The sequence below is a fragment of the Watersipora subatra genome, chromosome 3, assembly GCF_963576615.1.
Source record: "Watersipora subatra chromosome 3, tzWatSuba1.1, whole genome shotgun sequence".
Taxonomy (NCBI): Eukaryota; Metazoa; Bryozoa; class Gymnolaemata; order Cheilostomatida; family Watersiporidae; genus Watersipora; species Watersipora subatra.
Window position 1 is genome coordinate 20,708,554 of NC_088710.1, and position 11,137 is coordinate 20,719,690.

The window sequence follows — 11,137 nt, forward strand, 5'->3', positions numbered from 1 at the left end:
CGTAACAAATGAATGAATGCGGAATTGAAATTCCAACCTACCATATGTCCTTATTTATGATTATTACCGTTTGTTGAGCTATCATGAACACGGTATGAGCATTTCGAGCTTTTAATATTTTAAAGATTAGTAAAGACAAAATCCAATCAGATCTGTTGTCCCTAGACTTGTTTTCCGATCTGCCATATATCGACAGGATCTGCCATATATCGACAGGATCTGCCATATATCGACAGGTTCTGCCATATCGACAGGTTCTGCCATATATCGACAGGATCTGCCATATATCGACAGGTTCTGCCATATCGACAGGTTCTGCCATATATCGACAGGATCTGCCATATATCGACAGGTTCTGCCATATCGACAGGTTCTGCCATATATCGACAGGTTCTGCCATATATCGACAGGTTCTAATGAAGATGTTCAGGTTATTAATAACCAATACTAAGTTTATTTTATTATTTTTCGATTGTTTATTTACTTTCATGCTTTTTGTGAATAGACAGTAAACTATGGTGATTTACACTACATGAATAAATGTTACACTGCGCCATCAAGAAGGTTAAGTTTTGATTTTGCCACTATTTTACAAGCCGTTTTACTCCAAATCTTTCTCTGCTTTAGTCAGAAGAGTTTAGTATAAATTACTGCTAATATAAGCATAGGTTAGCGATAGCCAGAAGGTAGCGAGCATGTCCATCACAAAAATTTTCCATACTAGCATTGTTCAATTCTCTTAGGACCAACGTATGATGCGACAAGACTAAATAATTGGAGTTGTTTCACTAATGTAATTAATAGTTACAAATTATGCATTAATGTGGTGGTTTCACTATGTACCTAATGCCGTTGTTGAGTGTGCTTTCACTTCTATAGTTAGTAAGGATTACTCAGATTGGTTCTCAGCCAATAGCCAGCCACCAGTTTGTTTTGGTAAAACACAAGTACAAAGGAAGAAGCGTAACGGATGATGAAACTAATGCGTTTTGATTGATTAATATTGGTTATTGCCTGTAAAAATATAAGCCTTGGTATGTATACAAAAGCGCGTACACATGGTATAAAAATAAAAAGTCAGAAATAAGGCTAAGTACATAAGCAATACAATATACCTATGTTCATGAGATAGCTGCGTGTATGACATACTGTGAGTGTATGAATGCCATTATATGTAATTCTGTCACTAATTCGTAATGTCCGTACAGCTTAATATGTAAGTTGTAGAAACCAATCAGTCAATCATTGTATGCAGCAATTGAATCCTACAATGGCAGCATTTTGAACAATTAAATCTCAAATTATATTTTCCAAAAAAGATTTGAGACAAAATGTCATAGCATATAGGTATTGCTATATTATACCATAGCAATTTATTAGCAATAAATGTAACTTAATTTACGTTAGGTCTAAATTTTTGTTAATAAATCTTATGATGTTGTACTTTGCGGCTAGTGTAACAGTGTACATGTGCATATTAATATCGTAAAATAAAGCTGCTCAATTTAACCCCTTGCGAAATTTGTTCAAGGGAACTTTGTTCAAGCGAACTTTTTTAATTGCATGTAACCGAAGTTGTGTCCCCTTAACTTGATTACTAAGCGAATTCAACCACGTGACGTTCATGTGACAGTTTCACTCCTCAATGGATTAACCTTTTCAAACTGATATTTAGTGTTTATTTTAGCCATGTCGGTTCTTAGTCCTCCTGTGTATGACATTCCTTCAGAAGACCAAGGGTAAAAAATAGTTAAATATTTGTTAGCTAGCAAGTTGTAAATCAATAAAAAGTAAATCCTTTCAACTATTTTGCTGCCGGCTCTATGTTGCTTTCAAAACTGATCTAGCCAATACGTCGCCGTACATGTTGATTAGGCTAACATGATGCCCTGTGTTAAATTATCTGATGCAAAAATTTTCAAATAAATAAATAAGAGTTGATGATTTGTCCGACGCTTTTAGTAACGTAAGCATTTCGAGCCCGACTGGAGATTCTGCCAGTCTGCAAGATTTGTGCTTAATCTAACATGAATTTGGTGTTCACTGATATCTTTGCGATGCTTATTGTAAAAATAACTGACTGATATGTTAACTTGTTTTTCATATTGAATATGATTTTTGCTAAATCTATACAGAGAAGTGTTAGAAGCTGGGTAAGTACTTTTTCATCATGGCTGTCAATATTGGTTGAATTTTTACAGCCCCTTTGCAGATTTCACAAAATCATAGCATGTATTTTACATGATGCCAATAAACTTGCTTGTATTTAGTTCAGATAGAATGACTGCTACTTTACGGAAGAAGCAAACAGTCAATTCATTCAAACTAACATGGTTGTACAACCAAGTGCAAGCTAGGCCTACCTTTTTTCTTATTAAAATTTACTTTATGGTTCATAATTTGTCTTGCAACTTCTGATTTTATTGTGGATGACTTTTACGAAAATAGTTTTTCATTTCTTTTGTAGGGTGGAGGATCTTGTTGGTGTCTTCGAAAAGAAGTTTGGAAGTAAACCATCTTTTATATCTCGTGCTCCAGGACGTGTCAATTTAATAGGTAAAATTAGTCTCTAACAAGTTTATTGTAGGCCTACCCCAAAATCTGTTACGGAGCAAAGCAAGCAATTTTGTTTTAAGATGTTCAAAAGTAAAATATATGGCGAAATTTTGTGAATACTTGTAGGTGAGCATATAGACTACATGGGGTATGGTGTCCTTCCTATGGCGATTGAACAGGATGTTATGGTAGCAGGACGCACTAACAATCTCTCTCTTCTTCGGCTATCAAATGTTGATGATGAGTACAAGTAAGCTTAGTGACCTTGTTTGACATCGGCGGTTTTAATACCTTCCATTGCTGGTATTATGTTGTGAAGCTCACCTTAAACTCGAAGTTGGTTTCTCTTGAGCCAGGCATGAATCTAACACTGAAGTAAACAGATAACTTCTCTCTTGTTCTTGCCTTTTTCTTCTCTCTTCGGATGTCTTAGCAGCGCCAACCTGATCCAGTTGGTCATCCCCACGCTATCACTGTTTTTAACTGATTCAAGAATTCTTAGATTACACTACAGCTGCTGCCTGAGAAAAGTCATGCGATTGCTTGATTTTATTTCGAACATTTATTTTATTATTATTTCATAATATTATTTTTCGGGCATTTTATATCGGGTTTGTTTTTGTTACATTAACAGTTTTACTCAAAAAAATTAGTAAATATGTCAAAAAGAACTTGTGATTAGATTATTGGGTTATGTTCATATTGAAATGGTCACACATATGTTCAGGTTCTGCATTCACTCCTTGTTTCTAGTCATATCGCAGTAGTTACTTGTCACTAGCAGTCGCTTGTAGTCTAATTATGCGTCTCTACTTGTGCGCCTTTAGTCATTGCTTTTTTGTGGTCAGAAAGTATCATATGTCACGTCTAGTCAACGAGGAAGTCTCTAATCCTGACTTGTTGTACTAACATATCTGTGGTCACCACCAATTTTTAGTAATGCCTGAGTGAGTACTTGCGGGTGTGCTTACGGAGTACAGGAACTGCAAAGAATAAAATGTCCACAACTATTAACCTGCAGCTAATAATTATAAGCAGACGAGTGATAAGGGCACAGTGATTACAGTGATTCATAGACTGCTGTTTTTCTGTCTAACCAAGGGAGTTTCTTATGCCGACCTTTTAGATCCTTATTCATCCTGATTGGTCCGTTCCAAAAGGCTTTTTGCAAAGCTTTTTACTTATCCTAATCTACTTTGGTACAACGGATTATTTAATGTGTCGTTTTAATTACCATGTCTAGCATTTTGTCTCATTGTTAGTATTTTGTAATACCTTAGCTGCACTGCATCTCTAAAATCTCTGCATTTCTAAAAGGTGTTTACTTCATTTCTGTTATACTATTGATTTGTCTCTAGTTATATCTGGCCATATCTTTTCTGATAGCTGAAGGTTTTATTTATTTAACCAGTATTTTAGGTCCCGTATTCTGTTAGTATAGCTATAACAACAGTTAGTATAGCTATAACAACAGTTAGTATAGCTATAACAACAGTTAGTATAGCTATAACAACAGTTGTAACTTACCCAGGCTATAACAACAGTTGTAACTTACCCAGGCTATAACAACAGTTGTAACTTACCCAGGCAGTCTTGTGTGAAATTGTCTGGTGTGTCAATAAAGCACAAAGAATAAGTACATGTACAATAAATCCAAAACATGCAAGGTGAATGATTGGCACAGGTGGTACCATGCCGGGCGGCAGAGCCAAAAGTTGCGGGTTCAAATCCTATGTAACGCATTATTTTCCCAACTTCCAATCGCTGCTTCATGGACAGGCTCTCATTATAGTAAAGGTTGATGAAGGATATTACAAGTGAGTCCTATGTAAAAGCTTTTCTATCAGTGCTGGTCACATGATCTGACTGACTTTCAGGAGCTATGAATGTTCCTCAGCAATAGACAGCTTGGCTATAGACAGGTCAGCTCCCAAGTGGCATCATTATGTCCTCTGTGGTTTCTTGGGCATAGTTGAGAAATTCAGCGTGCCTTTGAACATGAGGATGGGCATGGATCTCGTAATATGCGGAAGAGTTCCTCCTAGTGCTGGGCTCTCTTCTTCTAGCGCCCTTGTATCTGCCTCAGCACTCATCACCTACCAGCTGATTGCGCCATCTCAACTCAGTAAGGTAGGTTTAGAATCAGAGGCATAAATCTGTTATACATTGTAGACAGCGTCGTGAATTTTTTTAAGTTTAAAATATTGCTAGGCATGTTCAAAATATCAACGCTAAGATTAAGATAAGGTTTACAGAGATGACCTTTCAAAGATTTAGCAAAATTTTGTCTGTCATGGCTTGACTAATCCTACCTCATTGGTGTCAGGAACCTACTATTTCATGTTGCTAGTTGCATTTTGTCAAGGGGAGGAGCTGTGGTTCAGTGGTTAGTGCTCAGGCATATAATCAGTAGGTCAGTGGTTCGAATCACAGAAGGATCATTGGTGGTGTTAGGAAGGGCATCCAATCCCAATTGCTCTTGTGCCAAATCTTGAGCAAATGGTCACAATATATTCTGCCTCAAGATATACTATTTGTTGTGGTGACCCCTAAATGACCCCTAAATGGGAAGAGCCAAAAGAAGATGAAGTTTATGCTAAAATTGTAAAAACTAAAACAAAACTGCTACCAAGGGTTAACTAATAAAATCATATGAGCTACTGTTTGTAGGGGAGATATTAATGATTTTCCTGTTCATTGCCAGACCTCATAACTAAAGCAATTGAAGTGTTTTTGTATTGTGCTGACAACTCCACAGGTGTTTGTATTGTATACATCTGTACATGATGTTTGCTGACAAATGTTTGCTGACAGATCTCTGGCCAGCTATAGCTGGCCAGAGATTTTCTGACAGGTTGCTGACGTGATGATATGCATTTGTATAACAATCTAGCGATTTTTGATTACTCGTTGGTCAGTTTCATTTTTAGTTCACACACTGATCATCTAATATCCTGTTTAGTAGGCATTATATGAGCTATTAATATTAGCTATATGAAGCAGATTAGGCTACTAGCCCAATAGAGGCTTTTTAGGTTAAACTTACTTTAAACAATCTTTAAATGGTTTTTAAATGTTGAAGGGATACGTGAAAAAATGAGCTCTTTATTTGCCACGAGGGTTTGAGATAAATCATGAAGTTTACTAAAATAATAGCATCGCAATAGAGGGATTGTGAGACTGCCTTTACTGATGAGACCAATCAAATGCGTAATTATAAAAGACCCGGGGTTTAGCATTACAGGTCCATCAAATGTAAAACATGGTGTTGGAGTTATGCACTCCTACATTGTTGTTATAAATTACTAGCCTTAACAATATAGAGTTTTTTGTGAACTCGTTGCATACATTAGGGTAGCAAAATATCTCAGCGATATAAAAACGAGGTATTTGGTCGTACAATTTAAGAAGTGAATTTGGAAACCTCAATTTACATCTTGCAGACAGACCTGGCGCAAATATGCTGTGATTGTGAGAGGTATATCGGTACCCAGGGCGGTGGCATGGACCAATCTATATCATTCTTGGCTGAAAAAGGAAAGGTAATTTTTGTTGGAACCGACCTTTCTTACTTGTAATAGCCAAGTTTTCTTGTACACTAATCATAGTTTCTTGGCTATTTTCATCAGTTCTTTAACAGACGGTAATACCTGTAGATAGAAAAGTATTTCCTTAGCAACTGGTCACACTTCTAACAGTTTTAGATGTCAGTAGTTATGCTTCCTTAGCAACCAATCACATTTCCTTTTTATTCATCTAGATTACCTTATCAACCAATCACACATATTCTTGTTATGCTGTATTTACTAGTCGAACTTCCTTAGCAAATAATCACATTGCCTTACCATTTTACTACATTCCTTTAGCCACCAAACAAACATTTTAGTTAATATCATCCTGAATTCATAATAAGTTGTATTTCTTTAACAACCAATCACATCACAATATTTCTAAAATTAGTTTTGCGGCATCAAATCGGATTAAAATTACAATGTAATCAGTATACATGTATTAAATAATGTTTATGCTTTTGTAACTATTTGCTATAGCTTGTGTTAGACCTTATTGTACATGAGACCTTATTGTTGCTCCAAGTTGCATGAATGTAAGTTGGTCAACTTTTCCTACTATGACATCATTTATGCTTATATAATTGCACTGGATGCAAAAGAAGCTATGGTGTGTTTTGGTTCTGATGTCAATCTGTATGTCTAATTTTTTGTTTTTGCTCATAATCTGATAAGTTTGGGATTGTGTTTCCGCATACTTTTGTGTTTAGACCGTACCCTTCAACAAGCCAATAAAAGTTAATTTCAGGCTAAGAAGATTGACTTTGATCCTATTCGGGCAACAGATGTTCAGCTACCAGATGGTCATCTTTTTGTGATCAGTCACTGCCTTGCAGAGTTGAACAAAGCAGCAACTAACCAGTTCAACCAAAGAGTAGTCGAGTGTCGTCTTGCTTGTCAAGTAGGTCAACCTGTCAAGTAGGTCAACCTGTCAAGTAGGTCAACCTGTCAAGTAGGTCACCCTGTTAAGTAGGTCACCCTGTCAAGTAGATCACCCTGTCAAGTAAATCACCCTGTAAAGTTAGTCACTCTACACCTTGTACTACTACTACTACTCCTCATGATACTACTACTATTAATACTACTACTCCTATTACTACTCTTGCTATTACTTCTGCTATCACTCCTTATACCACTACTACTACTCCTTATACTGCTCCTTATAATACTACTCCTTATACTACTACTCCTTATACTACTACTCCTTATACTACTACTCCTTATACTACTGCTCCTTATACTACTACTCCTTATACTACTACTCCTTATACTACTACTCCTTATACTACTACTCCTTATACTACTACTCCTTATACTACTACTCCTTATACTACTACTCCTTATACTACTACTACTTATACTACTACTCCTTATACTACTGCTCCTTATACTACTGCTCCTTATACTACTACTCCTTATACTACTAATGTTATTACTCCTGCTATCACTCCTTATACTGCTACTATTACTATAGCTGCAGTCACAAATAAGTAATCCTTTTGCAGATACTGGCCAAGAAAAGTGGCTTGCAGTGGAAGGAGTTCAGGCGACTTGGAGACTTGCAGTCTAAGCTCGGTAAAACCTTGGAAGAAATGATAAGTCTTGTGAAGGAGCATCTTCATGAAAATGTTTATAGTAAACTGGAGGTATTGGAGACGCTGGAATGTAAAGCAGACAGCCTCCTGCAAACAAGCCTTAGTGACAACACTGCACACCGTAGGTAGAAGTATTGTTTCTATCTAACTCTAGCTAAATGTAGTGCATGGGAAATGATATAGTCTGAGGGGAAAACTGTAGGTTAGTCTAGAAATTTGACTAGCATACTGCTGGTAAAACTATAGTCTTAATGAAAAACTGTATGTAATCACACAGATACTGTAAGTAAGTAAATCTATGGTTTTATTAACGCTTTGACAATATTAATATCTCATTCTTTTGGGGCAAAGTTAAGCTGAGTTATAGCTGGCATTGTGCCCTGTAGGTAAGGTGTTCTTTTCAGGCTCTATACAGGAAAGTCTATGTTACCTGCGGTATCAGCTTGCTGCAGTAAGATTAATGCATTCAAGTAAAATGCTATAGCTTTTGTCCGTCGTGTTCTCATTGTCAGAATGATATCCATGTTATCTCCGTTGTTACAGACGTAAAATATTAATTATATGTGACGAACAATATGTACATCATCTATATAAATCTCAGTGTGCTCTGTAGTTCGTCTGTCCAGCTATAGCGATAAAGTTATAGCAACAAAAAATCACGATCGTGCGAGATTTGATCTCGCGACATTCAAGTCACTCAACAAACAAGCGTTCGTAACCGCCAAGCTAAGTTATTCTTTACATTTTCGACTCTTTATCTATCCCCATCACGATTGCAGATTACAAACTAAATATGTACTTTTTATTATTTATTAATAATACCTTTTGTGTTTGATTTTCTTTTGGAATTTTTTTAAAAGCCATTTTAAAGTTCGCCATCTATTTTTTAATTTATAATTTTTTGTGCCTTTTAATTTCAAATGTGCCGTTACACTCCTATTTCCGGGTTCTCTTAAGGGTGATAGCTATTAAGTATCAAATAATTTTTCATTGTAATCATGGTTAAAAAACGGACTATTTAGCCATTGCTATTATTTCACATTTTAACACCTTTACAGCTGTTTTATTTTTTGTTTCAATTCATTCGAACTGCCCAAAACATTTTTCTCATGATACAAAATTTAAAAGTTAGAATGGTAAATGTATATAAATGGTATATGTTAAGTGAAAATAAATTTTTTGTGCAAAGACTTTTTTATTATCTGGGTAATGCCAGGCATTCAGCTAGTCTTTTTTAAATTGTGCAGCAGGTAAATTTACGGCTGTTGTCTGAGCTAGTAAACTATATACATAAGATGCTAACACTGAGTTGTACACACCAAGAACCTGCAGCACTATAGTCCAAGTTGGTACACTTTCAGAAGGGCTATAATACTCTGAGTGGACATACAAAGTTTTATGCACTTGCAGTACAGGAATTCAAGTTATACCAAAGAGCAACACATGTCTTCACCGAGTCGTGGAGAGTCGAGGAATTCAAGAAGGTAACAGAGCAGGTGCCAGTTGATGCACAAAAGCTAGGCAAGCTTATGGATGAGAGTCATGCCTCTACTAGAGACACATATGAGTGCAGCCATCCCAGTCTAGATATTCTCACTCAGCTCTGCAGGTTTGTCCGATGTCTTTCTCTCATTACCTCTATAATTCACTGCACGCGAATAGTTATGATGTTGAGAGTTTTCTACTCTTGTCCGATGTCTTCTAGTTACCTTTATAATTTACTGTATGCAATTAGTTATGCGAAGTTGATGGCTTTCTACTTTTGTTTAATGTCTTTGTCTGGTTACCTCTATGATTCAATGCATGCAAATAGCTATGTAAAGTTAATGATTTTCTACTTTTGTGTGTTGTCTTCCTCTGGTCACCTCTATGATTCACTGCATGCAAAAACCTAGTCAATGATTTTCTGCAACACACTTGTAATGCCGTTTAATAAATCCATCAAAAGTATTATACTGCGGCAGCTTTGCATTTGGCTAACATACAGTAGATTGTGATAGTCAAATCAATAATTGATAAAGTTTATTCTTCATTCAATAGAATGTAACTCAGACAGCTGAGTTTACTATCAAATCATGCAGTTCTTGTTGACTGCATGAAAGCTACAAACCATGGCACTTTCAGGTTCCCTATGTGTAGTAGGTATGCGATTGGGTGCACTCGAGGCATTCGGAACCCAATCGTCTGCTCATTGTTTTTTGGAGAAATATGGTATTTTTCACATTTATTGATCACACAATGATACACAGTAACAGTAAATAGGATAAATTCATGCATGACGATGCACCAGCAAAAGCTATGGCCCCAGATCTTTATAAATATAATATGGATTTCATGCTACAGTAGATGAATGCCCCCTATAACAAACACTTTTGGGTTATGGTAAAGATGTTTAGTGGCACCGTTCCCTGATCTTCGATAGAGTAATTACCATGTCGGAGTAGGGGTATCATTTACAAAAATATCATTTGTAGAAAAATACGGAATGTGTTGTACTGAACACATTAATAGAGTAATAATTGTATTGGTCACTGAATGGGGCATATAGAAGATAACTCGTAGTATATGGATATGCGTAGGACTATTCACAGAGTAATAGAGTAATTCATATATTGGTCACTGAAAGTGTCATATAGAAGATAACTCCTAGTTTATGGATTCATGTAGGATTAAAAGAATGCTTTTTGTGCACTTCATAACATAGATGGTTTTGCAAATCTACCTCTCTACGTTACGCATGAAAGAACTCTGACCGAGTTATTGCATGACGTATTTCATATCTCATTGCTAGTGAAATGTATCTCAATTAAATCTTTCACCTGAATAGATGTGACCACTGAGCATCGAGTAACTGTATGCTAAATGTTTTCTGTCAATATCTTTGTAGAGAGAGTGGAGCCTTAGGATCTAGACTTACAGGTGCAGGGTGGGGAGGGTGTGCAGTGTCCCTTATACCAGAATCGAACAAGGAGAGTTTTATGGAGAAAGTCAGCACAGAATTCTTTAGCGGGGAAAAGTTGAATGGACGACCTTTGAGCCAAGTGTTATTTGTGACATCACCAGCCGCAGGGGCTTGTCTCTATAAATGTTAATTTCATCACATGTCATACTAAAATTTCTATATGCTGATCATATTCTTGTTGATTTAACATTATAATGGTGCCTTTTTTATTTTTTCAAATCTTCAGAATATAAATAATTTACAAGCTATTATTGAATGTGAAAGAGAAAATCAACATGCCAACTCATGTTAGAAATAACCTGTTGAAATGAATGAGTTATTACAAATTTAGTTGAATTATCAAATTTTTGGTTTAGCTTTTGTCATAAGAACTTCAGCTACAAAATCAAGTCATTTGTTTGTCAGGCATTTTTCTATCACAAAGTGTAGCTTGACGAAGCCACTCTCTCATATAA

The 11,137-nt window shown here is 36.1% G+C and overlaps 1 protein-coding gene across 1 annotated transcript; it reads left to right on the top strand.

The window, feature by feature from the left end:
• The first annotated feature begins 1,613 nt into the window (after positions 1-1,613).
• On the top strand, positions 1,614-10,933 carry LOC137392308 (N-acetylgalactosamine kinase-like). The gene is made up of 9 exons (XM_068078979.1): positions 1,614-1,739; positions 2,468-2,556; positions 2,683-2,806; positions 4,434-4,686; positions 6,000-6,098; positions 6,874-7,026; positions 7,631-7,841; positions 9,131-9,329; positions 10,608-10,933. Exons 1-9 carry the CDS (start codon positions 1,690-1,692, stop codon positions 10,810-10,812), a joined length of 1,383 nt encoding a protein of 460 aa, XP_067935080.1. The 5' UTR covers positions 1,614-1,689; the 3' UTR covers positions 10,813-10,933.
• Positions 10,934-11,137: the final 204 nt, after the last annotated feature.

What these genes read in the sequence shown, in the direction of transcription:
- LOC137392308 (XM_068078979.1), top strand. Translation starts at nt 1,690, where the DNA reads ATGTCGGTTCTTAGTCCTCCTGTGTATGACATTCCTTCAGAAGACCAA. An exon ending in ATTCCTTCAGAAGACCAAGG is followed by an intron (nt 1,740 to 2,467) that starts GTAAAAAATAGT and finishes TTTCTTTTGTAG; the next exon opens with GGTGGAGGATCTTGTTGGTG. An exon ending in CGCCATCTCAACTCAGTAAG is followed by an intron (nt 4,687 to 5,999) that starts GTAGGTTTAGAA and finishes TACATCTTGCAG; the next exon opens with ACAGACCTGGCGCAAATATG.